At 48.0% G+C, this 27846-nt stretch overlaps 1 protein-coding gene across 1 annotated transcript in view; it reads right to left on the reverse strand.

The window, feature by feature from the left end:
* LOC110508016 (rho guanine nucleotide exchange factor 17) overlaps positions 1–24232 on the reverse strand; it is a 116390-nt gene extending 92158 nt beyond the window's left edge. The window contains exon 1 of the mRNA XM_036964958.1: positions 18604–24232. Within this exon, the coding sequence (XP_036820853.1) occupies positions 18604–23424 (4821 nt within the window). The 5' untranslated portion in view covers positions 23425–24232. The remainder of the gene's footprint in view (positions 1–18603) is intronic.
* Between the last annotated feature and the right edge of the window lie 3614 nt (positions 24233–27846).

The following is a 27846-nucleotide window of genomic DNA, read 5'->3' on the forward strand; positions in this document are numbered from 1 at the left end:
TACAAAATCTCTGTATGTATGTATGTATGTATGTATACATCTCACACACAAACACACACCCCTATCAACGTTCACAATAACTTTCCTTGTCTTCTTTTTCTGAGTAATGTCAGAGCTGCTGGCTATATTTATACCATGCTCTAGACTGGGGTTGTGTGTGTGACTGAGTGTGTGATTTAAGAAGGGTAGGTGAGTCTTATTATTCCTCTGAGGGGGGAGAGGATATTTGGGTCTACCCTCTATACACAAACACAGAGAGAGTGTAGTGTAGGGCTCAGTCTCCTAGTCTGTTATGGGTGCAGGCTGCTCAGTCTGTCAATGAGGACCAGATGTGAGCTGAGTGGGAGGAATGGAAAGAGGATACAAACACAGAGAACAGGAGAGGAGAAAGGGAGGAGAGAACAGGGAGAGAGAGAACATAGTTAGGGGGGGGGGGTAGAGAGACAGACAGAGAACAGGAGAGGAGAAAGGGAGGAGAGAACAGGGAGAGAGAGAACATAGTTAGGGGGTAGTGAGACAGACACAGAGAACAGGAGAGGAGAAAGGGAGGAGAGAACAGGGAGAGAGAGAACATAGTTAGGGGGTAGAGAGACAGACACAGAGAACAGGAGAGGAGAAAGGGAGGAGAGAACAGGGAGAGAGAGAACATAGTTAGGGGGGGTAGAGAGACAGACACAGAGAACAGGAGAGGAGAACGGGAGGAGAGAACATGGAGAGAGAACATAGTTAGGGGGGTAGAGAGACAGACACAGAGAACAGGAGAGGAGAAAGGGAGGAGAGAACAGGGAGAGAGAGAACATAGTTAGGGGGTAGAGAGACAGACACAGAGAACAGGAGGGAAAACGGGTAAGGAGGGGTGCGGAGAAGAAAGAGGGATGAGGTAGAAAGTGGAGTTAAGAGGAGAGACTAGAATGATGAAAGAGCACTAAGCAGAGGAGGAGAAAAGGAGAGAACAACACAGAAAGGAGAGGAGAAGAGTGTCTGGTTTTGTTTAATTGTCCTGATTTTCCAAAGCCTCACATTCCCTCCTCTGATGTCAACACATTCCAACCGGAGAGCACCGGCAAGATTCCCATTTATAAAAGACATCTCACACACGGGTGGTTGACTACCCGCCAACGACAACTGAGACGGGACATTAGAGGAACTTAAAAAGGTACTGCGCGACGGTCTAATGATTCCTCCCACCCACTTCCTGCCCTGCCTTTTCACTAGTGTACTCGAAGAACTAATTATGGTTCCTACTGTAAGCATCGGGGAGGGACACCAGACAGAGCCGGATGAAGTTACTATTAGACACAGATCTAAGATCAGCTTCCCCTTCCCAAATCCTATATACACCTAGGCGAGGTAAGTCAAAACTGACCTCAGATCAGTGTCCTTGGGCAACTTCGTCCTACGCCACACCAGATACACAGCTACCCTCTAAACAGCAATACACATCACACACATATAGCTGTGGGAGAGAAACATATCTAATCAAAAATAAAACATTTACATGTTGTGTTATTACAGCTGACACCACTCTGCTATTAGGGATGACAGGAAGCTAAAGATAAGGAACAAGGGGGGGAAAGACCAATGGGATAGTGGGGAGGAGGGAGTGAGGGATGGTGGGGAGGAGTGAGGGATGGTGGGGAGGAGTGAGGGATGGTGGGGAGGAGTGAGGGATGGTGGGGAGGAGTGAGGGATGGTGGGGAGGAGTGAGGGATGGTGGGAGGGAGGGAGAGATGGTGGGGAGGAGTGAGGGATGGTGGGGAGGAGTGAGGGATGGTGGGGAGGAGTGAGGGATGGTGGGGAGGAGTGAGGGATGGTGGGGAGGAGTGAGGGATGGTGGGGAGGAGTGAGGGATGGTGGGGAGGAGTGAGGGATGGTGGGGAGGAGGGAGGGATGGTGGTGGGGAGGAGGGAGGGATGGTGGGTGGGAGGGAGGGATGGTGTGGAGGAGGGAGGGATGGTGGGGAGGAGTGAGGGATGGTGGGGAGGAGTGAGGGATGGTGGGGAGGAGTGAGGGATGGTGGGGAGGAGTGAGGGATGGTGGGGAGGAGTGAGGGATGGTGGGGAGGAGTGAGGGATGGTGGGGAGGAGGGAGGGATGGTGGGGAGGAGGGAGGGATGGTGGGGAGGAGGGAGGGATGGTGGGGAGGAGGGAGGGATGGTGGGGAGGAGGGAGGGATGGTTGGGGAGGAGGGAGGGATGGTGGGGAGGAGGGAGGGATGGTGGGGAGGAGGGAGGGATGGTGGGAGGAGTGAGGGATGGTGGGGAGGAGTGAGGGATGGTGGGGAGGAGTGAGGGATGGTGGGAGGGAGGGAGGGATGGTGGGGAGGAGGGAGGGATAGTGGGGAGGAGGGAGGGAGGGAGGGATGGGGGGACAAAGATTGAGAGAAAGAGATGGAGAGAGAAGCTGTAGATAAAAAAAATTACAAAATGAAACAAGAGAAAACTAAATTATATCTGCCTTGATTCTAGCAAACCTCCCCCAGAGCTGGAGAAATGGTTTCTCCCTCCAAGGTTACTGTATGGGTAAGAACACAGATTAATCTATTTTAGGCCATTTTTAGGGGGGGGTTGACATACATTTATCATAATGTTTTTGTCTACTCAGGCCTCATTCAGGAATTGGTCACTTTTCTATGAGAAACACAACTGGACTAAATTGGCTCTCACAGATGTAGATGGATATTAATAGCTGAATTATCACGTGTTGAAAATAGCAGTCATAATCGTAGCTAAGAACAAAGCACATACTTTTGTCCTGAGTACAAGAAGTGACCTTTGGAGAAACCAGTGCATGAATGAACCCAATAATCTGAACCAGAGAGAAGCTCCACTTACAACAAACTCTTGACTCCTCATGTAATGTAATGCCAGTCCATTTCAACATCACAAACCCACAATCCACCAGCTGTCAATGCACGATGAGGGCTGTGTAATAGGCTTGAAGAATTCAGAGGTTCTTCCAACACACACACACACACACACTGCAGGACAGACAGCCCTCAGATCCTCACATAAACAGTAGTTATCATCAACCACCATCATTACCGTGGCGATCATTATGACCATTATGATCGGCCGGTGTGTTCCACAGAGCCTGATGGAAGAATGGCTGAACATACAACCAGAGGACAGAGAAACAACGCACCATCCGTGTGTGTGTGTGTGTGTGTGTGTGTGTGGTTTGAGGAAAGGGAACTCTTGGTGTTCAGTATGTGTAGAGCTCAGGTGACCTCAGGTCAGTGTTACCTGGTCCCTTCCCTCTTATCACTGATTCCAACCTGACAAGACAGACTAATAAAAGGAGAAGAAGAAGTGGTAAAGACATCGGAGATAACAGGTCAATAACCTGAGTGTGTGTGTGTGTGTGTGTGTGTGTGTGTGTTCAGAGAATTAAGACAAAGTCATTAACCAAAGCGGAAAAAACAGAAACACATGAAGAAGAGGGAGGGAGAAGAGAGCCTAGAGAGAAAGCGGAGGAGGAAGGGAGAAGAGAGCCTAGAGAGAAAGCGGAGGAGGGAGGGAGAAGAGAGCCTAGAGAGAAAGCGGAGGAGAAGGAGAAGAGAGCCTAGAGAGAAAGCGGAGGAGAAGGAGAAGAGAGCCTAGAGAGAAAGCGGAGGAGAAGGAGAAGAGAGCCTAGAGAGAAAGCGGAGGAGAAGGAGAAGAGAGCCTAGAGAGAAAGCGGAGGAGAAGGAGAAGAGAGCCTAGAGAGAAAGCGGAGGAGAAGGAGAAGAGAGCCTAGAGAGAAAGCGGAGGAGAAGGAGATGAGAGCCTAGAGAGAAAGCGGAGGAGAAGGAGAAGAGAGCCTAGAGAGAAAGCGGAGGAGAAGGAGAAGAGAGCCTAGAGAGAAAGCGGAGGAGAAGGAGAAGAGAGCCTAGAGAGAAAGCGGAGGAGAAGGAGAAGAGAGCCTAGAGAGAAAGCGGAGGAGAAGGAGAAGAGGGCCTAGAGAGAAAGCGGAGGAGAAGGAGAAGAGAGCCTAGAGAGAAAGCGGAGGAGAAGGAGAAGAGAGCCTAGAGAGAAAGTGTGAAAGGACTGGGACAGCAGAGAGAAAACACATCATTATCATGATCATTCCCCAGACCTCATCTGACACACTGAACTTAGTCTCACCCAAAGACAGCTAGTCTGACTAGGGATGGGTCTCTCTCTCTGTGTGTGTGTGTGTGTGTGTGTGTGTGTGTGTGTGTGTGTGTGTGTGTGTGTACCCCTCTTAGGATAGAGGCGGGGGGTTGTACGAGGGTGCCCCCTCTGTTTCCAAACATGATTTACTTCAGCCACCCCAGTGTTTCTGGCCTACACACACACACACACACACACACACAGGCTGAAACACACACACACACACAGGCTGAAACACACACACACACACACACACACACACACAGGCTGAAACACACACAGGCTGAAACACACACACACACAGGCTGAAACACACACACACAGGCTGAAACACACACACACAGGCTGAAACACACACACACAGGCTGAAACACACACACACACACACAGGCTGAAACACACACACACACACACACAGGCTGAAACACACACACACACACACACACACACAGGCTGAAACACACACACACACAGGCTGAAACACACACACACACACACACACACACACACAGGCTGAAACACACACACACACAGGCTGAAACACACACACACACACACACAGGCTGAAACACACACACAGGCTGAAACACACACACACACACACACACACACTGGGTGTTGAGGTTAGTTAGGTCAGTCTATTCCAGGACCATCATAGCTTGACAAGAATGTCCTGCTTTCCTTTTTAATCCAAACACTGAGGTTGGCATCTGACAAACACACTGACTAACACAGGCTACATAATCAGTCTGCTACACAGCCAGACAGACACCCTGACCCCCAATCACACACCCTGACCCCCAATCACACACCCTGACCCCCAATCACACACCCTGACCCCCAATCACACACCCTGACCCCCAATCACACACCCTGACCCCCAATCACACACCCTGACCCCCAATCACATACCCTGACCACCAATCACACACCCTGACCTCCAATCACACACCCTGACCCCCAATCACACACCCTGACCCTCAATCACACACCCTGACCCCCAATCACACACCCTGACCCCCAATCACACACCCTGACCTCCAATCACACACCCTGACCACCAATCACACACCCTGACCCCCAATCACACACCCTGACCCCCAATGACACACCCTGACCCCCAATCACACACCCTGACCCCCAATCACACACCCTGACCCCCAATCACACACCCTGACCCCCAATCACACACCCTGACCCCCAATCACACACCCTGACCCCCAATCACACACCCTGACCCCCAATCACACACCCTGACCCCCAATCACACACCCTGACCCCCAATCACACACCCTGACCCCCAATCACACACCCTGACCACCAATCACACACCCTGACCCCCAATCACACACCCTGACCCCCAATCACACACCCTGACCCCCAATCACACACCCTGACCCCCAATCACACACCCTGACCCCCAATCACACACCCTGACCCCCAATCACACACCCTGACCCCTGACCCCCAATCACAAAAACACTACATGGCACCAAAACAGGCAAAGTGCTTTCAGATGATGTAATCCACATGTTGTGAGTTATGTAATGGGGTTAGGGTTAGGGTTAGGGTTAGGGTTGGCAGGTTGAGAGGGTGTGAGAGAAACACACACACACGTATAAAACCTGAACAATTTCTCTGGGCCGAGGCACTTCCTCCAGTCTCCTCTCCTCCTCACCCTAAATCCTGCTCCTAGAGCCCAGCAGCCATTCTGACATGGTCTTCCTGCTTTTCTCCTGGACACAGGAATCATAGCGGGAACAAGAGCCGAAAGAAGCTAACCGCGGGACAGAAGCCAATGGAGGGAAGGCGAGATTGGAGAGGGGAGGTGGAGAGGGGAGGTGGAGAATGGGGCAGAGCTGCTCAAGTCCACCCACAGAACCAGTTGAGCCCAGAACTTGTTTGTGCATGTGTGTATCTGTGTGTGTGTCAATGTGACCATGCTCTGTGCTATGCTCTGTGTAGTGGTGGGACACACACTCATGTCTTTGTGTGTGAGGAGAGGACAGGAGACTGTCTATTCACTGTGTGTGAGGAGAGGTCTAGAGACTGTCTATTCACTGTGTGTGAGAAGAGAACAGGAGACTGTCTATTCACTGTGTGTGAGGAGAGGACAGGAGACTGTCTATTCACTGTGTGTGAGAAGAGAACAGGAGACTGTCTATTCACTGTGTGTGAGGAGAGGTCTGGAGACTGTCTATTCACTGTGTATGAGGAGAGGTCTAGAGACTGTCTATTCACTGTGTGTGAGAAGAGAACAGGAGACTGTCTATTCACTGTGTATGAGGAGAGGACTGGAGACTGTCTATTCACTGTGTATGAGGAGAGGACTGGAGACTGTCTATTCACTGTGTATGAGGAGAGGACTGGAGACTGTCTATTCACTGTTTGTGAGTTACTAAACACAGGTATATTCCACCTGCTGTCACAGAGCTTTACAGACTTGTGGTTGGTCCTGTGTTTGTTAGACAACTGTTTTTAGGCTCCAGACACTCCTCTGAGTCTGAGCTTTGTTAAGACACTGAGCCACAGCTGAACTAAAGCTTGACACTTTACCATGACAAAGACAACCACGCACGCGCACACACATGCGGGAAGAGGGGTGTTTCTTAGTCATGAATAAAACACACGTTCATAAACCCTTCTTACACACACACACTCAGCTGAGACGGCAGCTCTGCTAGAAAGTGAGACGGCAGCTCTGCTAGAAAGTGAGACGGCAGCTCTGCTAGAAAGTGAGACGGCAGCTCTGCTAGAAAGTGAGACGGCAGCTCTGCTAGAAGGTGAGACGGCAGCTCTGCTAGAAGGTGAGACGGCAGCTCTGCTAGAAAGTGAGACGGCAGCTCTGCTAGAAAGTGAGACGGCAGCTCTGCTAGAAAGTGAGACGGCAGCTCTGCTAGAAAGTGAGACGGCAGCTCTGCTAGAAAGTGAGACGGCAGCTCTGCTAGAAGGTGAGACGGCAGCTCTGCTAGAAAGTGAGACGGCAGCTCTGCTAGAAAGTGAGACGGCAGCTCTGCTAGAAAGTGAGACGGCAGCTCTGCTAGAAAGTGAGACGGCAGCTCTGCTAGAAAGTGAGACGGCAGCTCTGCTAGAAAGTGAGACGGCAGCTCTGCTAGAAAGTGAGACGGCAGCTCTGCTAGAAAGTGAGACGGCAGCTCTGCTAGAAAGTGAGACGGCAGCTCTGCTAGAAAGTGAGACGGCAGCTCTGCTAGAAAGTGAGACGGCAGCTCTGCTAGAAGGTGAGACGGCAGCTCTGCTAGAAGGTGAGACGGCAGCTCTGCTAGAAAGTGAGACGGCAGCTCTGCTAGAAAGTGAGACGGCAGCTCTGCTAGAAAGTGAGACGGCAGCTCTGCTAGAAAGTGAGACGGCAGCTCTGCTAGAAAGTGAGACGGCAGCTCTGCTAGAAAGTGAGACGGCAGCTCTGCTAGAAGGTGAGACGGCAGCTCTGCTAGAAGGTGAGACGGCAGCTCTGCTAGAAGGTGAGACGGCAGCTCTGCTAGAAAGTGAGACGGCAGCTCTATTAGAAAGTGAGACGGCAGCTCTGCTAGAAAGTGAGACGGCAGCTCTGCTAGAAAGTGAGACGGCAGCTCTGCTAGAAGGTGAGACGGCAGCTCTGCTAGAAGGTGAGACGGCAGCTCTGCTAGAAGGTGAGACGGCAGCTCTGCTAGAAAGTGAGACGGCAGCTCTGCTAGAAAGTGAGACGGCAGCTCTGCTAGAAAGTGAGACGGCAGCTCTGCTAGAAAGTGAGACGGCAGCTCTGCTAGAAAGTGAGATGGCAGCTCTGCTAGAAAGTGAGATGGCAGCTCTGCTAGAAAGTGAGACGGCAGCTCTGCTAGAAAGTGAGACGGCAGCTCTGCTAGAAAGTGAGACGGCAGCTCTGCTAGAAAGTGAGAAGGCAGCTCTGCTAGAAAGTGAGACGGCAGCTCTGCTAGAAAGTGAGACGGCAGCTCTGCTAGAAGGTGAGACGGCAGCTCTGCTAGAAAGTGAGACGGCAGCTCTGCTAGACAGTGAGACGGCAGCTCTGCTAGAAAGTGAGACGGCAGCTCTGCTAGAAAGTGAGACGGCAGCTCTGCTAGAAAGTGAGACGGCAGCTCTGCTAGAAAGTGATGTTTCAGAGAGAGATACTTTCATTACACAAGAAAAAAGTACTCCGTAATTACCCAGGGTGCATCCTACATAATGAGAGAGATGCACTATATATTCTGATCTCACTCTCTCCCTCTCTGCTTTGTTGTCATTGGACAGTTCTATCCTCTATGTAAGGTTCCCTATACCAGATCCAGTCTCACCTTAAAATAGGCCCCCTCTCACTCCATGAGTCCGTCTTTAAAATAGGCCCCCTCTCACCCCATGAGTCCGTCCTTAAAATAGGCCCCCAGCCCCACTCTTATAGCGGAACAGAAAACGTTTATGTTGCCCTTGTCCCCACATTTTTTTGCCAGCCTGTCTGTTTATTAGAGGGTGACTTGGAAAGAGGAGTGTATTTGTGTGTGTTTCCAGAGGACAGGAAGCACAGACACAGAGGATGTTCTGGACCCATATGCTCTAGTCTCCTGAGAACTGCACTACTTTGGCCCGGCGTAGACCATGGTAACATTACAGAAGGGTGGAAGTGGGGGGGGGGGGGGGGTCAGCTTTCCCAAACCTTTAGACCCAGCAATTCACAGTAAACAAACAAATACTTTGGTACCAAAGTTTCCATGACAATAGCTTTCTCATGCTCAGTCTTACTGTTATGTAAAATGGCGGGTATTAAAAAATAGAAAAAAAACTTTTACCCAACATCCCCTCTGGTCAAGGGCATGACGGGAAATGGTGAACTGGGTGGTTGCACTCATCTGTTAAACCATCTCTCTATCCCCTTCCTTTCCTTTCTGTCTCACCCCTTTTCCTCATCCGTCTAGTGCCTTCTCTCCTCATCCCCCTCTCTCCCCCTCCCTGCTGGACAGAACAGAGGAAGTGTGCGTGTGTCCCTCCACACTAAAGGTCCCCACCAGAGCATCTCCTCTGGGGCTCAGAGAGAGGTACGGACTACAACGCAACCACTGTCTATAAATGGAAAGGGTTCTGAGTGTGTGAGTCAAGGCCTGGGGGTTCTCAGAAGGGGACTACACAGGGGGTTCTACGAGAGAGAGAGAGACAGAAAGAAACAGAAAGAGAGAGGTGGAGAGAAAAGGAGATACCCAGATACAGGCAGAGACGCAGAGATAGACACAGACAGAGAGAGAGAGAGAGAGGAGGGGAGAGAGAGAGAGGAGGGGAGAGAGAGAGAGAGGAGGGGGGAGAGAGAGAGAGGAGGGGAGAGAGAGAGAGGAGGGGAGAGAGAGAGAGAGAGGAGGGGAGAAAGAGAGGAGGGGAGAGAGAGAGAGGACGGGAGAGAGAGAGAGAGAGAGGAGGGGAGAGAGAGAGAGGAGGGGAGAGAGAGGGGAGAGAGAGAGAGAAGGAGGAGGAGAGAGAGAGAGAGAGAAGGAGAGAGGAGGAGAGAGAGGAGGGGAGGAGAGAGGAGGGTAGAGAGAGTGAGAGAGAGAGAGGAGGGTAGAGAGAGAGAGAAGAGAGAGAAGGAGAGGAGAGAGAGAGAAGAGGGGAGAGAGAAGGCGAGAGGAGGGACACGGAGAGAGGGCAGTGTTTGATTCTAGGTCGGTGGTCTGATAACATAAGTAATAAATCTGATGTTCCCTTAGCTTTAATCCACAATGACTCCCTCTCTCCATCTGTCCCAAAACAACAATCCCTCTCTCTCACTTTATCCCCCTCTGACTACCTGCTTCCTCTAGATCAAGCTTTCTCTCTCTCTCTATCTGGGGTTCTCTCTCTCCATCTCCTTCACATCACCCCTTTACCTATGTAAAAAGCCATCCTCATCTTTCTGTCCCTCTAACAGTCTCAGCGCTCCTCTCTTCCTAAAGGAGGGGCTAGCAGGCTGGCCCATCAATCTAGTGTGTGCGTTGTAATGCTCTTCCTGAAACATCTCCAGTGTGCACTGTGTACTTCTGAAAATAAGCATCAGCTGCAGTGAAAGCCTAAAGAAGTTAGGAGCGAGAGATAGATGGAGGGAGAGAGGGGAGGAAGGAGAGCGGGTTTGACATTGACCAGAAGACTTCACATCTTTTGTTAGTAACAGGTCTTTCTGAAAAAGAACATGAGTGATCACTCCCACGCCCGCCTGTGTAAATATGACCCTTGTCTAAAGTACACTACGAGAGGAAGTCACACACACACACACTGCACTGACATTGACTTACACCTGCATTTACTCCTGGAAGGCTCAGGGCAGATAGAGAGACGGGCAGCAGGAATGAGGTCTAAGTGAAAAACATGGGAAACATGTTTACATTGCCAAAGCAAGTGGAAAAACATAAACAAACGTGAAATAAACAAAAATGAACCGTAAACATCACTCACAGAAGTTCCAAAAGAATAAAAGACATTTTAAATGTCATATTATGTCTATATACAGTGTTGAAATTATGTGCAAGTAGTTAAAGAACATAAATAAACATAGGTTGTATTTACAATGGTGAATGTTCTTCACTGGTTGCCCTTTTCTCGTGGCGACAACAGGTCACAAATCTTGCTGCTATGATGGCACACTGTGGTATTTCACCCAGTAGATATGGGAGTTTATCAATATTGGATTCGTTTTCAAATTCATTGTGGCTCTGTGTAATCGGAGGAAAATATGTGTCTCTAATATGGTCATACATTGGGCAGGAGGTTAGGAAGTGCAGCTCAGTTTCCATCTCATTTTGTGGGCAGTGTGCACATAGCCTGTCTTCTCTCTTGAGAGCCAGGTCTGCCAACGGCGTCCTTTTTCAATAGCAAGGTTATGCTCACTGAGTCTGTACATAGTCAAAGCTTTCCTTAAGTTTGGGTCAGTCACAGTGGTCAGGTATTCTGCCGCTGTGTTCTCTCTGTTAAGGGCCAAATATAATTTTAGTTTGCTCTCTGTTTTTGTAAATTCTTTCCAATGTGTCAAGTAATTATCTTTTTGTTTTCTCATTATGTGGTTGGGTCTAATTGTGTTGCTGTCCTGAACTCTGTGGGGTCCGTTTGTGTTTGTGAACAGAGCCCCAGGACCAGCTTGCTTAGGGGACTCTTCTCCAGGTTCATCTCTCTGTAGGTGATGGCTTTGTTATGGAAGGTTTGGGAATCTCTTCCTTTTAGGTGGTTGTAGAATTTAACGGCTCTTTTCTGTTTTTTGATAATTAGCAGGTATCGGCCTAATTCTGATTTTTTACATTTTTTATTAAAATAGGAAAATCAGTTAAGAACAAATTCTTATTTACAATGACAGCCTGGGAACAGTGGGTTAACTACCTTGTTCAGAACAACAGATTTTTACCTTGTCAGCTCGGGGATTTGATCTAGCAACCTTTGGGTTACTGGCCCAACGCTCTAACCACTAGGCTACCTGCCTCACCACTCTGCATGCATTATTTGGTGTTTTATGTTGTACATGAAGGATGTTTTTGCAGAATTCTGCATGCAGTCTCAATTTGGTGTTTGTCACATTTTGTGAAGTCTTGGTTGGTGAGCGGACCCCAGACCTCACAACCATAAAGGGCAATGGGTTCTATAACTGATTACAGTATTTTTAGCCAGATCCTAATTGGTATGTTGAATTTTATGTTCCTTTTGCCTTGTCTCTCAGATCGTTCACAGCTTTGTGGAAGTTAGCTGTGGCGTCGATGTTTAGGCCGAGGTATGTATAGTTTGTTTGCTCTAACAGCGTCTAGATGGAATTTGTATTTGTAGTACTGGCAACTGGACCTTTTTGGAACACCATTATTTATGTCTTACTGAGATTTACGGTTTGGGCCCAGGTCTGACAGAATCTTTGCAGAATATCTAGGTGCTGCTGTAGGTCCTCCTTGGTTGGTGACAGAAGCACCAGATCAGCAGCAAACAGACATTTGACTTCAGATTATAGTAGAGAAAGGTCGGGTGCTGCAGACTGTTCTAGTGCCCTCGCCAATTTGTTGATATATATGATGGGGGTGGGGCTTAAGCTGCATCCCTGTCTCACCCCCATGGCCCTGTGGGAAAAAATGTGTGTTTTTTGACAATTCTATCCGCACACTTGTTTGTTTACATGGATTTCATAATGTCGTATGTTTTTCCCCCAACACCACTTTCCATCTAATTGTATAGCAGACCCTCAGGCCAAATTGAGTCGAAAGCTTTTTTGAAATCAACTTAAGCATAAGACTTTGCCTTTGTTTTGGTTTATTTGTTTGTCAATTAGGGTGTGCAGGGTGAATACGTGGTCTGTCGTACGGTAATTTGGTAAAAAGCCAATTTGACATTTGCGCAGTACATTGTTTTCACTGAGGAAATGTATGAGTCTGCTGTTAATCCAGAGGATTTCCCCAAGGTTGCTGTTGACGCATATCCCCCGGTAGTTATTGGGGTCAAATCTGTCTCCACTTTTTGTGGATTGAGGTGATCAGGTCTTGGTTCCAAATACTGGGGAAGATGCCAGAGCTGAGGATGATGTTAAAAAGTTAAAGTATAGCCAATTGGAATTTGTGGTCTGTATATTTTATCATTTAATGTAGGATACCATCAACACCCCAGGCCTTTTTGGGTTGGAGGGTTTGTATTTTGTCCTGTAGTTCATTCAATGTAATTGGAGAATCCAGTGGGTTCTGGTAGTCTTTAATAGTTGATTCTAAGATTTGTATTTGATCATGTATATGTTTTTGCTGTTTGTTCTTTGTTATAGGGTCAAAAAGATTGAAGGGGTTTATCCATACGTCGCCATTTTGGATAGATAACACTAAACAAACAACTAAACGAAGAGTTTTCCAATTTTCCCAGAAGTGGTTAGAGTCTATGGATTCTTCAATTACATTGAGCTGATTTCTGACGTGCTGTTGTTCCATCTTTATACGTAGTGTATTTCTGTATTGTTTTAGTGATTCACCACAGTGAAGGCGTAGACTCAGGTTTTCTGGGTCTCTATGCTTTTGGTTGATTAGGTTTCTTAATTTATTTCTTTGGTTTTTGCATTCTTCATCAAACCATTTGTCAATGCTGTTCATTTTCTTAGGTCATCTGCTTGAATTTTTTCACATTTGATAGGGAAGCTGAGAGGTCAAATATACTGTTTAGGTTTTCTACTGCCAAGTTTACACCTTCACTATTACAGTGGAACATTTTGTACAGGAAATTGTCCAGAAGGATTTGAATTCGTTGTTGCTTAATAGTTTTTTTGGTAGATTTCCACACTATTTTCCTTCCATCTATAGCATTTGTTAATATTATTCAGCTCCCTTGGCTTTGATGCCTCATGACTGAGTATTGCTCTGCTCAAATAGAGTGTGGTTTTGATGAGATCTGATAGCGGTGTCAGTGGACTGACTGAACGCTGTAGGAGACACTGGGTTGATGTCAGTGATAAAGTAGTCTACAGAACTACTGCCAAGAGATGACGTGTTGGTGTACCTACCAAAGGAGTCCCCTCCAAGCCTACCGTTGACTATGTACATACCCAGCGACAGAGCTGCAGGAGTTGTGACCCGTTTTTGTTGGTTATGTTGTCGTAACTGTGTCTAAGGGGGCATATGGGGGAGGGAATGCTGTCACCTGCGCTCTCAATTCAATTCAAGGGCTTTATTGGCATGGGAAAGATATGTTAACATTGCCACAGGAAGTGAAGTAGATAATGAAATTAAAGTGAAATAAACAATACAAATTAACAGTAAACATTACACTCACAGAAGTTTCAAAAGAAGAAAATACGTTTTAAATGTCATTATGTCTATATACAGTGTTGTAACGATGTGCAAATAGTTAAGGTACAAAAGGGAAAATAAACTAATAGGGGTTGTATTTAAAATGTTGTTTGTTCTTCAATGGTTCCCTCTCTCCCTCTGCCTCCCCCTCCCCAAATCCTTTCACCTGTCTCCCCATCTCCCGACCTCCTCTCCCTCGTTCTCTGTTCCTCTACCTGATATCTGGCTAAATCTCGTCTCATGAAGCCTGAAGGAGATGACCTCATTTCACAGCAATGCTCAGAGAGAAAGAGAGCGAGAGGGCGAGAGAGAGACGATAGAAGAGAGAGGGAAGAAAGGAGAAAAAAGAGGCACAGAAAGCAGAGTGGCTCTGACAAGTCTTTAGCTATGAGGGGTCTATAGCTATGAGGGGTCTATAGCTATGAGGGGTCTATAGCTATGAGGGGTCTACAGCTATGAGGGGTCTACAGCTATGAGGGGTCTACAGCTATGAGGGGTCTACAGCTATGAGGGGTCTACAGCTATGAGGGGTCTACAGCTATGAGGAGTCTACAGCTATGAGGGGTCTACAGCTATGAGGGGTCTACAGCTATGAGGGGTCTACAGCTATGAGGGGTCTATAGCTATGAGGGGTCTATAGCTATGAGGGGTCTATAGCTATGAGGAGGCAGTCAGAGAAGGGAAGGGGAGAAAGAGCGAGAGAGAGAGAGAGAGAGGGGCACGGGAGAAAGAAGGGAGAAAGAGAGAGAAGGGAGGGGCAGGGGAGAAAGAGTCGAGAAGGAGGGAGGGGGGAAAGAGAGGGGGGCAGGTGTAGTGCCGACCGCTAGTGATGGGGGAGGGGGGGGGGATCACTACGGTTACATATCACAATATTATGTGTATATGAGCATGTTTGGAACATCAAATCCCCCAAAAATAAACTAAAAAAATATCAAAGTATTGCAATACATATAGAATCGTAAGAATCGCAATACACATCCAATCAGCACCTAAGTATGGTGATAATATCGTTTTGTGAGGTCCTTGGCAATTCCCAGCACTCGTGCACTATAGGGCAGGGAGTTGTTCTTCAGTTTCCAGAAAAGGAAAAAGGCTCCCTTGCTCTTAGACACACACATCTCCTTGCATAGGACTACACTTGTCTACAGCCCATTTCAATTTGGGATCAATTGAAAGCGTCAATCCTCTTTATGTCTCTCCTCTCCTACTAAATCAGAGCATGAGCTTACATGGAAGTAACAGACAGAGACACTGCTCAGACATCTCCCAGGCCAACACACCGGCCGGTGGCCCTGGCTATTATCAAACACATCAGTAACATTTCTCCAAAAGGGAGGAGGGGGTGGGTTGACGGACAACATCCCCCTCAAAACTTCTCAAAGACAAGCCAACGGTGCTTGTAACAAAAAGTAATGTAATATAACAGAGTTATGTAAGATAGATAAAACAGTTTTTATAGTCACCGGAAAAGTGTGTGCGTGAGAGACGTTCCAGAGAAGATCTAAACCACAATGTGTGTGCCTGTAGAGAAAACAATCTTTCCTTGAGTGATACCGAACGACAATAACACACACACACACACACACACACACACACACACACACACACACACACACACACGAGGCAGCCGGGGTTAAGGACCAACTAAAGGCAGCAGGGGATAAGGACTAACTAAAGGCAGCAGGGGATAAGGACTAACTAAAGGCAGCAGGGGATAAGGTCTAACTAAAGGCAGCAGGGGATAGGGACTAACTAAAAGCAGAAGGGGATAAGGACCAACTAAAGGCAGCAGGGGATAAGGACTAACTAAAGGCAGCAGGGGATAGGGACTAACTAAAGGCAGCGGGGGTTAAGGACTAACTAAAGGCAGCAGGGGATAAGGACCAACTAAAGGCAGCAGGGGATAAGGACCAACTAAAGGCAGCAGGGGATAAGGACTAACTAAAGGCAGCAGGGGATAGGGACTAACTAAAAGCAGAAGGGGATAAGGACTAACTAAAGGCAGCAGGGGATAAGGACTAACTAAAGGCAGCAGGGGATAAGGACTAACTAAAGGCAGCAGGGGATAAGGACTAACTAAAGGCAGCAGGGGATAAGGACTAACTAAAGGCAGCAGGGGATAAGGACTAACTAAAGGCAGCCGGGGTTAAGGACCAACTAAAGGCACCAGGGGATAAGGACCAACTAAAGGCAGCAGGGGATAAGGACTAACTAAAGGCACCAGGGGATAAGGACAAACTAAAGGCACCAGGGGATAAGGACCAACTAAAGGCACCAGGGGATAAGGACTAACTAAAGGCAGCAGGGGATAGGGACTAACTAAAGGCACCAGGGGATAAGGACCAACTAAAGGCACCAGGGGATAAGGACTAACTAAAGGCACCAGGGGATAGGGACTAACTAAAGGCACCAGGGGATAAGGACCAACTAAAGGCAGCAGGGGATAGGGACTAACTAAAGGCATCAGGGGTTAAGGACCAACTAAAGGCACCAGGGGATAAGGACCAACTAAAGGCAGCAGGCGATAGGGACTAACTAAAGGCAGCAGGGGATAAGGACTAACTAAAGGCAGCAGGGGATAAGGACTAACTAAAGGCAGCAGGGGTTAAGGACCAACTAAAGGCACCAGGGGATAAGGACCAACTAAAGGCAGCAGGGGATAGGGACTAACTAAAGGCAGCAGGGGATAAGGACTAACTAAAGGCAGCCGGGGTTAAGGACTAACTAAAGGCAGCCGGGGATAAGGACTAACTAAAGGCAGCAGGGGTTAAGGACTAACTAAAGGCAGCAGGGGATAAGGACTAACTAAAGGCAGCAGGGGTTAAGGACTAACTAAAGGCGGCCGGGGTTAAGGACTAACTAAAGGCAGCAGTGGTTAAGGACTAACTAAAGGCTGCAGTGGTTAAGGACTAACTAAAGGCAGCAGGGGTTAAGGACTAACTAAAGGCAGCAGGGGTTAAGGACTAACTAAAGGCAGCCGGGGTTTAGGACTAACTAAAGGCAGCTGGGGATAAGGACTAACTAAAGGCAGCGGGGGTTAAGGACTAACTAAAGGCAGCAGGGGATAAGGACTAACTAAAGGCAGCGGGGGTTAAGGACTAACTAAAGGCAGCGGGGGTTAAGGACTAACTAAAGGCAGCGGGGGTTAAGGACTAACTAAAGGCAGCGGGGGATAAGGACTAACTAAAGGCAGCAGTGGTTAAGGACTAACTAAAGGCAGCAGGGGATAAGGACTAACTAAAGGCAGCAGGGGATAAGGATCAACTAAGGGCAGCCGGGGATAAGGACTAACTAAAGGCAGCCGGGGATAAGGACTAACTAAAGGCAGCCGGGATAAGGACTAACTAAAGGCAGCAGGGGTGAAGTACTAACTAAAGGCAGCAGGGGATAAGGACTAACTAAAGGCAGCAGGGGTTAAGGACTAACTAAAGGCAGCAGGGGTTGACTGTATGACTGTACTACAGTCATTAGGTTATCAGTGCCCACAGTCACAATCATAAGCAAAAGGTAATTGAAGCACAGCAGAGCATTGCCCAGAATATTAGCAGCAGGCGCTAGTCCAGAAGCTAATATGCCAAGAATATTAGCAGCAGGCGCTAGTCCAGAAGCTAATGTGCCCAGAGTATTAGCAGCAGGCGCTAGTCCAGAAGCTAATATGCCAAGAATATTAGCAGCAGGCGCTAGTCCAGAAGCTAATGTGCCCAGAGTATTAGCAGCAGGCACTAGTCCAGAAGCTAATGTGCCAAGAATATTAGCAGCAGGCACTAGTCCAGAAGCTAATGTGCCCAGAGTATTAGCAGCAGGCGCTAGTCCAGCAGCTAATGTGCCCAGTCCTATTAGCAGCAGGCGCTAGTCCAGGAGCTAATGTACCCAGAGTATTAGCAGCAGGCGCTAGTCCAGAAGCTAATGTGCCCAGTCCTATTAGCAGCAGGCGCTAGTCCTGAAGCTAATGTGCCCAGTCCTATTAGCAGCAGGCACTAGTCCAGAAGCTAATGTGCCCAGTCCTATTAGCAGCAGGCACTAGTCCAGAAGCTAATGTGCCCAGTCCTATTAGCAGCAGGCACTAGTCCAGAAGCTAATGTGCCCAGTCCTATTAGCAGCAGGCACTAGTCCAGAAGCTAATGTGCCCAGTCCTATTAGCAGCAGGCACTAGTCCAGAAGCTAATGTGCCCAGTCCAATGCTTGTTTAACAACTGTCCTAACAATGTTTGTGTAAGTTGGTTTGATGCTCCTGCTAACAAATACACTCTAAAAATAACCATCAGAGAGTATGGTTATGGCATTAGAGGCTTGTTTTGTGTGTGTGTGTGTGTGTGTACCTAATAGCACTCAAGACGCAGTGAATCAAGACGCAGCTAGAATCTTTATCCCAGAGCCATATTCCGAGCAGTTTCTCTCCCCAAGAGCTATAGAGAATGATATGGAGCGCCATATTTGCTCCAAAAACTCCATCGCTATAACATTCTACTGAGTACACACACGCACACACTCGCGCACACACAAACACTCAACAGAATCATGCTTTTTAAGGTGATTCATGCTTTGTAAGGTGATTCTCCTTCAACACATCATTAGCAGCCTCGTATGAATACTAAATACACGTCAGAATGCATAACTCCATCTAGCTGTGTTGATTTCCCAGAGGATTTTATCCATGACAACAGCAAACATTCAGCCTCCTCTCCTGCAACATGAAAACACAACTTTTGACCACTTAGACACACACACATACACGTTGGCAATGTTACTCACCACTCTGGGTTTGGCTCTCTGTGGGGCTGGTGTGGTCAGCTCCTCACTGCTCTTCCTCTGCAGTCTGGGTTCTCTGGCACCAGTGGGAGTAGCAGGGCTGGAGTTGGACCTGTCTGGTACAGGCACCGTTCCTCCAGACCCAGGCCCGGACGGCTCCCCCTCGCACCCAGGAGCATTCAGAGCCAGAATATACCGCTTGGTCACATCCTCCAGGGAGGGGGCCTCCACACCAGTGGGCTGACCCAGGATGGAGGGTTCAGAGGAGGGTAGCAAGGCAGGCGGGGGCTGTGGAGGTGGGGAGATAGGGACGAAGGTGGCAGGTTCGCTGGCGTGGCGGACGTGCTTGGACCTGGCCTTGGATTTGGGGGGAGGCGGGGGCAGTGGGGGGTTGAGCTCAGTCTGGTCTTGATCCTGGCTCTCCTCTGGACCGTGGTCTTCTGGACCTGGTTCCGAGTGGTCCAGCTCCTCCGATGCTGTTTGTGCAACTCGGTTGGGGCGTTTCCTGGAGGCCCGCCGGCCCATTTTGGGAGATAGAACCTCCGCAAGTTCGGGGTCAAAGTTCAATATCTGCCCCCCTCCCCCTCCATCTGTGTCATCACCATAGAGACAGGAGTGCAGCTCCCGTTCTGATTGGGAGCGGAGTTTGCCACCTTCATTGTTGACAAGGCGACTACGTAATGGACGTCCACGTTCGTCTCCCAGCTCCCACAGCTCGTCTCTCTGCTCACTCAGGATTGGCTCACTGCTGGAGGGCGGGATCTGACCAAGCTGATCCAGCTCACTGATTGGTTCGTTGGGGTGATGGTGACTTTTGAACCCTGATTCGTCAAGCAGGTGGCCATCACCACGGCGACTGGGGTCCGAGAAGGACTTCTTCTTCGTGGCTTTCCCGTTGTTTTTGTCATCCGTCATCAATCTGTCCATTGCTCCTGGCTCTGCAACAATGCTCCGGATCACATTGCTGTAGTCGTCACGGAGACTATCGTCACGGAGACCACCGTCACTGCACACCGATAGCTCGCTGGTCACGCTGCCCGTGCACTCTGATAGATCAGCTGCAGAGGACGACTCTGGGACACTTCCTCCTCCGACTCCTCCCGCCCCCTTGGAGGAGAGAGAGAGCGACCCCAGCAGGTTACTATCCACAGAGAAACTGTTATTCCCTTCTTCTGACACAGAGTGGCGCCGGTGAGGCATGGGGTCACTTAGCGAACGGTAAACAGTAGGATCCCCGTTGGACTCCCCGTTGCTGCCATTGCTGGAGTCAGAGCCTGTGTTCCCTGCGGAGGAGAACTTACGGCGGCGGCGGATAGCACTCGGAGTGGGAGGAGCCTCAAGTCCTGGGGCTGAGGCACTCTGGGATACATTAGTCCTCCCACTAGTACTGTTGTTGTTGACGCTGCTCATCTCTGTTACTACATCAATGTTCTCAGTCTCAGTCCCAAGAGCAGGAACAGAGACCAGGTTCTCTCGTTTCTCTCTCGCTCCTGCGTATAACCCCGATCCCTCTCGCATTCCCTCGTTTAACTCTGGCCATTTCTCCTCATGCAGAGCAGACTGCTTCCAGACAGTCAGGGGTTGACCTAGCACATCTCTGGCCAAAGATGATCCTAAACTTGACCCCACAAATAACCTCTCAGGGTCACCAGGTCCAGTCTCTGGTTCTGTGACTATGCCCTCATCTGTGAGGCTTGACTCGTGACCCGATAGCTCATCAACAAATCGGTCATAAAACACGTTCTCCTCAGAATCTCCCTTCTGTAGGCACTTCTCTCGTTCTCTGTTTTCACATTCCCCCTCCCTCTTCTCTTGTTCCCCTGAAATGGAGGCTGCCCCAATGTCAACCTCAGCCTCCCTAGCTCTCCCCTCCCTCTCTTTTGTCTCCTGCTCCTCCACTTGTTTCCTTTTGAAACCCTCATCCTCAGTGGAATCTGTCGCTAGCAGATCATCCTCGTTATCATCATCCTTGCGAGCGCTCATCTGGCAGATATCTCTGATCACCTGTCTGGCCTCCTGTACATACCTGTCCTGCAGCGGAGTAGGCATCACTTCCTCATCCCCATAACCCCCTGCTCTGCAGTCCCCTCCGTCACTCTCCACCTCTCTGGCCGGCACCACCCTCCTCCCACCATCACGCTCTCCGTCTAAATCCAGACGTTGCTCAGAAGAGCTTCTTTTGGCCGAGGACCCATCTGAATGTTGCCTCCCTTCTGGTTTATCAGAGTAAGTGAAGGATTTGGCGCGTCGAAGAGTTGCAGTGAGGTCCTTTAATGAAGGGCGGAGTCCTGGGTGGAGACCTCTTGACCCCATCCTGTACACCGCAGATGACCCCTCAGTAACCCCTGACCTGTCCGTCTTTCGAACTCTGAGCTCTGATAGGTCACTTTTCAGGAAGCTGAGGAGGGACATTGTTTCCGAAGCAATATCCGGGTTTGACATTGACATCCTGTTCCTGTCCTTATCCCCGACTACACCACCACTTATCAACCGCTGGAACACTGTAGTCTCCTCCCTAGTAACCCCTCGAGTGTCCCCTGTGGCTGGAGATGGTGGATTGACAGGGGGAAGAAGGTGGGGGCAGACTCTAACAGGGGCGCGGGATAAGTTATCCCCATGTCCGAAGCTGGGGGAGCGGTACATGGTGAAGTTACCGTGGTAGGTCTTACTGAGCATGGAGGAGGATGCACCGACCACACTGCCTGGGGTGGTGGTAGTAGTAGTGTTAGCCATTCTGTTAGCATAGCTAGCTTGGTCTTCTTTCAGTGTCTCTGTGCTACAGTATCTACTGCTGGTCTGCGATCCGCCGGGACTCGAAATAAACGATGAGATGTTGACCTTTGACACCCGTGATACCCCTGTGAGGGGCGTGGTCAAGGGAGATGATGTCCCCGGCCCACCTGAGGTGTATTGGCGTCTGTAGCTCTCCTGCGCCACCATCTGGTTAGGAGTGTAATTGCGTCCCCTCTGCGCTGCATTGTTTCTAGAGCCTTCGGGTTCTCTGAGCCGGTTCCGAGAGCTACCAGCCTGTTCTGTAGTGGCGGCGGTGTTCTGTTGGTGTCTCTCCAGGTGTTCCATCATACCTGTCTGCTCGTCGTCGCTGTCGTCCGATTCACCATTGTCTCGTCCCGTTGCTATGGCAACTTCGCTGTTCTTCTTCTTCTTCCTCAGTGAACGGCGTCGCATGGTGTCTCGGCTAGGTCCTAGTGACGCAGGGCTGTCCTCTTCACTGCCTGAAGACCTTCCGGGGACCTTTCCACCCCACCAACCATTCTTACCGCGGGAGAGGGAACTTCCACTGACACCTAACGAGGGAGCGCTCCTTCCTCCTGCTCGGTGGTACTCCTCTTCTTCGTCTCCTGAGCTGAACCTCCAGCGGGCTGTGATGGCTGCCCTGGCTGAGGCTCTATCAGAGGAGGGGGCCACCGGTCTGGAGAAGCTATGTGAGGAATGTAAACTGTCCCTGGGCTGCCCGGCCCCCTGGCTCTGCTGCTGCTCTACAGAGGGGCAGAAACAGGATGAGGAGAGGCCCCTGGAGCTGCTCCGAGGTGGGGAGGTGGGGCCAGCGGCTAGGACAGAGGGTGGAGGGTCAGAGTTCAGACTAGATGGACGGGTCTCAGGCCCCTCTCCTCCACTGCTGGGGCTGTGGGGTCTGTGCGTGTTTGATGGCTGCGCCACCCTAAGAAACATACCACTTCTACTAATACTAGCGCTGGCTGGCTCAATCTCTGCCTTGTCTGAGTAGTGCTGGTCAGGGTGAAAGGCTGAGTCCATGCCCTGGTGTCTCCTCTCTCTGCCCAGGGAGGCAGCCCTGCTGCGGTGTCTGTCTGACAGTGAGAGGCTAGTGGCTTCAGGGGTCGGGCTGTTGGGAGACTGCCTGTCGCTTCTGTCTGATACAGAGTTCTCTTTGGAGATGGTGAAGAGCTCGAGGTGGTCAGCAGACTTTAAATCCTCTGCATCAGAGGTGGACCGGTGCTTCTTTCTGTGTCTGTCCCCAAAAAGCTCTCGGATCTTGGTGACACTGGGCCAGTTGGTTAAATCAATGTGAACAGGAGGATCTCCATGGTGACTTGGGAAATAGCTCCTGTGTGACTTGCAGGCAGGCGCCCCACTGACAAAAACATAATCCTCAGCGTTCAACGTTTCACTGCAGTTATTGTTATCAGAGATAGACGGATCAATTTGGGAATAATCTCTTTTACCAGTCCCAACGCTGCTGCCTTGAGCAGATTTGCAAGTATAAATCAATTGTTGATTTCTATCCGAATCCGACCCAGAGACAGAGTCTGTGCCTGAATAAAACGTTTGTTGCTGAACTTTAGTGTCAGTCGGAGACTCTGTTAACACCGTGTCAGTAACTTGTAAATATCCACTGTCCTCGTGGAATAAATTCCGAGACGGGGATCTCTCTCCCCTTCTGCTTTTAAATCGGGGTAAAGTTGTGCTCTTCCCGGCCACGTTACTGCCAGGGCTCAGGGCTCCGTGATTCCGAGCCGAATTAGTGCTACTGAACTTTTCAGTGAGTTGGCGAATAGAGGGAGAAATGGAGGAGAGCGGAGTGGAAGAGGCTTTCTTTAGCTCTGCGGTGTCGAGGCTGGCAGCGGAGATTTTGGAAACTTTCCTTGACACACTAACATTACGCATAGCCGAGGGCTGCGCTTTCTCTGCCGCAGCCGTAGATGGAGGGGGAAGGGCGCTGCTACTGCTCTCCAAATCCTTTGATTTGTTTTGTTGATTTTCACAGCGACTTTTGTTTGAGCTCCAACTTTCAAACTTTTTGAAAGAGACCCTGCTATACACCTTCTCTGTCTCCGTTTCTGCCATTGTATTTTTGTTATGTTCTCTCCTTCTGTTAATTCATTGTGGTAAAGCACTTTTTCTTCCACAGTGGCTAGGCTTTCACCCCTTTTCAATTGAGCTAGTACAATAGGCTACACTTTTAACCACAATCTGCTGCAGTCTTTTTCTCTCTACTCTAATTAAGAGTCTCAAAACAAGAAACCAGCGTTTACACTAAAACGACAATGAATTACACTACAACGACAGTGAATTAAACAACGTGAGAGAGAACTCTCCTGCATGCTGACCTTACATGTCTTCTCGAATCGCATCCATGCACGAAGAAGTGCTAAAGTTTTCCCAAACTGTTCTCCTTCAACTTGGTCAACTCTGCAGCTTTTCCATAGATTCCCCCATATTCCAGACTCTTTCCCATCGTTTTATTCACGCGGTTTGCCCTACACTTCTAATTCACTATAATCCCGAACTGTTGCTGTATTCCTTATTTTGACAGAATGTAGTTTTCTGTGATTTATGTTTTTACATGCAAATGCCTGAGAACGAGATAGACCAGGCGTGGGCGGGACTAATCGGGGTATAAGGGCTGTCATAGCCCCTCGGGAATGGGCATAAAACGCATTTCCTTTTCGATGGGAGAACACAGATATCGAGGACAGAAATATATAATTATAGCTCAGGGCCGTGTAAACCGTTGGCGCGCTGAGAAATGTTAACGTTACTTTTCACAAAGTTAAACAAGAACATGTAACAGTGTATTAATGAAGCTACTATTAGTGCTGTCTCGCACGGGTTTGTGAAGTATGTGTCAACGTTAATTAAAGCATTTTCTCTCATGCAAAATGACTCTTGTGGTTTTTCCCATGACTGTCTGGTTATGTAGCTCTTTGTTCAAGCACGTATATTATTACACTGACCTCTGGGCGGTGGAATGCTGACGGCAGCGCCATCTTTCGGGCAATACATATAAGGGCTTTATTATTTTTGCTCAAAGGGTCGAGGCTATTGGAGAATCTCAATTGCGTACTCCTTGTCAGGGCCCGCTCATTAGGCAGGATTAGGCAGCCGCATATGGTGGCAGATTGACGAGGGCGGCATTTTCTGAGGTAAACTGACTAAAACGCACCTCCAACAACACATGAAACCTAACATAATTCTGCTAAAAAACAATGACACTTTCTCTCAACCGGTGGGATATGGGCTTTTTAGGTGAGCCCCGATGCCGCCCTGTGATAAGCAGTGCCCCCTTTGTTTAAGGCAGGGACACAAAATATTGATATTTTCCATTCCGAGTGCGCCTCTCCAGGGTGCTGTTGGAGATACGCATCGCTGCGGCGCTCTTCAACATTCCATTAAAAAAAAAGATCTAACATAAATCGCGGCTCCCGAGTGGCGTCAGAAAAATATGTATATTCAATTTTCATTCAGAACCTAAATTGAGCCTAACTTCAACGTGTGGGAAATACGTATTTTTTCCAAAGTAACTTTGCTTACTGGGACTGTTCTAGTTGGGCCGGCAAATTCAGAGGGGAAGGACCTCTGCCCTTCTCATCCAATGGGTTTTGAGGAGGTGGTGAGGAGAAAGGATGTCAACTGCTCGGCCACCGCAAGGCACTACAGAGGGTAGTGCTATACATATACATACAGTGCCTTGCGAAAATATTCGGCCCCCTTGAACTTTGCGACCTTTTGCCACATTTCAGGCTTCAAACATAAAGATATAAAACTGTATTTTTTTGTGAAGAATCAACAACAAGTGGGACACAATCATGAAGAGGAACGACATTTATTGGATATTTCAAACTTTTTTAACAAATCAAAAACTGAAAAATTGGGAGTGCAAAATTATTCAGCCCCTTTACTTTCAGTGCAGCAAACTCTCTCCAGAAGTTCAGTGAGGATCTCTGAATGATCCAATGTTGACCTAAATGACTAATTATGATAAATACAATCCACCTGTGTGTAATCAAGTCTCCGTATAAATGCACCTGCACTGTGATAGTCTCAGAGGTCCGTTAAAAGCGCAGAGAGCATCATGAAGAACAAGGAACACACCAGGCAGGTCCGAGATACTGTTGTGAAGAAGTTTAAAATCGGATTTGGATACAAAAAGATTTCCCAAGCTTTAAACATCCCAAGGAGCACTGCGCAAGCGATAATATTTAAATGGAAGGAGTATCAGACCACTGCAAATCTACCAAGACCTGGCCGTCCCTCTAAACTTTCAGCTCATACAAGGAGAAGACTGATCAGAGATGCAGCCAAGAGGCCCATGATCACTCTGGATGAACTGCAGAGATCTACAGCTGAGGTGGGAGACTCTGTCCATAGGACAACAATCAGTCGTATATTGTACAAATCTGGCCTTTATGGAAGAGTGGCAAGAAGAAAGCCATTTCTTAAAGATATCCATAAAAAGTGTAGTTTAAAGTTTGCCACAAGCCACCTGGGAGACACACCAAACATGTGGAAGAAGGTGCTCTGGTCAGATGAAACCAAAATTGAACTTTTTTGGCAACAATGCAAAATGTTATGTTTGGCGTAAAAGCAACACAGCTGAACACACCATCCCCACTGTCAAACATGGTGGTGGCAGCATCATGGTTTGGGCCTGCTTTTCTTCAGCAGGGACAGGGAAGATGGTTAAAATTGATGGGAAAATGGATGGAGCCAAATACAAGACCATTCTGGAAGAAAACCTGATGGAGTCTGCAAAAGACCTGAGACTGGGACGGAGATTTGTCTTCCAACAAGACAATGATCCAAAACATAAAGCAAAATCTACAATGGAATGGTTCAAAAATAAACATATCCAGGTGTTAGAATGGCCAAGTCAAAGTCCAGACCTGAATCCAATCGAGAATCTGTGGAAAGAACTGAAAACTGCTGTTCACAAATGCTCTCCATCCAACCTCACTGAGCTCGAGCTGTTTTGCAAGGAGGAATGGGAAAAAATTTCAGTTTCTCGATGTGCAAAACTGATAGAGACATACCCCAAGCGACTTACAGCTGTAATCGCAGCAAAAGGTGACGCTACAAAGTATTAACCTAAGGGGGCTGAATAATTTTGCACGCCCAATTTTTCAGTTTTTGATTTGTTAAAAAAGTTTGAAATATCCAATAAATGTCGTTCCACTTCATGATTGTGTCCCACTTGTTGTTGATTCTTCACAAAAAAATACAGTTTTATATCTTTATGTTTGAAGCCTGAAATGTGGCAAAAGGTCGCAAAGTTCAAGGGGGCCGAATACTTTCGCAAGGCACTGTATATACATGCTATAGTCCCATACATCTAATCAAATAGCTACCCAGACTATTTACATTGCCCCCTCTTATACTCCGCTGCTACTCTCTGTTGTTATCATCCATGCATAGCCACTTTAATAACTCTACCTACATGTACATATTACCTCAATTGCCTCGACTAAACGGTGCCCCCCCCCATACATTGACTCTGTACTGGTATCCCCTGCATAGTCTTGCTATTGTTATTTTACTGCAGCTCTTTAATTACTTGTTACTTTTATTTCTTATTCTTATATATTTTTTAACTGCATTGTTGGTTAAGGGCTCGTAAGTAAGCATTTCACTGTAAGGTCTACTACACCTGTTGTATTCAGCATTTCACTGTAAGGTCTACTACACCTGTTGTATTCAGCATTTCACTGTAAGGTCTACAGGTACCTGTTGTATTCAGCATTTCACTGTAAGGTCTACAGGTACCTGTTGTATTCAGCATTTCACTGTAAGGTCTACAGGTACCTGTTGTATTCAGCATTTCACTGTAAGGTCTACAGGTACCTGTTGTATTCAGCATTTCACTGTAAGGTCTACAGGTACCTGTTGTATTCGGCGCATGTGACTAATAACATTTGATTTGAATAGCAAGTTTATTACAGTGTCAATAGGCTCCTTAATTGGAGAGAAGGTAGGCAGAGGTAACTATGGACAAGCACGTGTATGTATAAAACAGTACAAATAATAAATGCATTTATACACAAGTAATGAATTAAAACGAATTTATAACCAAAATATAATGAAGTTCTCTCCATGTTATAAAAATAAGTTTAACTGTAAAAAATGATATAGTGACACAGAAACGTATCCGTTGCAACAAGAGCGGCCTGTGTCTACAGTGCCCTCCATAATTATTGGGACATTGGAGCATTTAGAAATGAATGGTAAATAATGTAGTGTCATTTTAGAGTCACTTTTATTGTAAATAAGAATATAATATCTTTCTAAACACTTCTACATTAATCAGGTACGTTTTTGGTTCTGAACGAATACATTATTTACCATTAATTCATATTGGACACAAAATGATCTGAAACACAACAAAAACAAACAAGTTTGTAGAGTCACAAGCGTGATGTAATCATTACGTACTAGGAATATGGGACCAAATACTAAACGTTAGGACTAATTTAATCCACATTTAAGTGAATT

Source organism: Oncorhynchus mykiss, chromosome 27 (genome assembly GCF_013265735.2).
Source record: "Oncorhynchus mykiss isolate Arlee chromosome 27, USDA_OmykA_1.1, whole genome shotgun sequence".
NCBI classification, from domain to species: domain Eukaryota; kingdom Metazoa; phylum Chordata; class Actinopteri; order Salmoniformes; family Salmonidae; genus Oncorhynchus; species Oncorhynchus mykiss.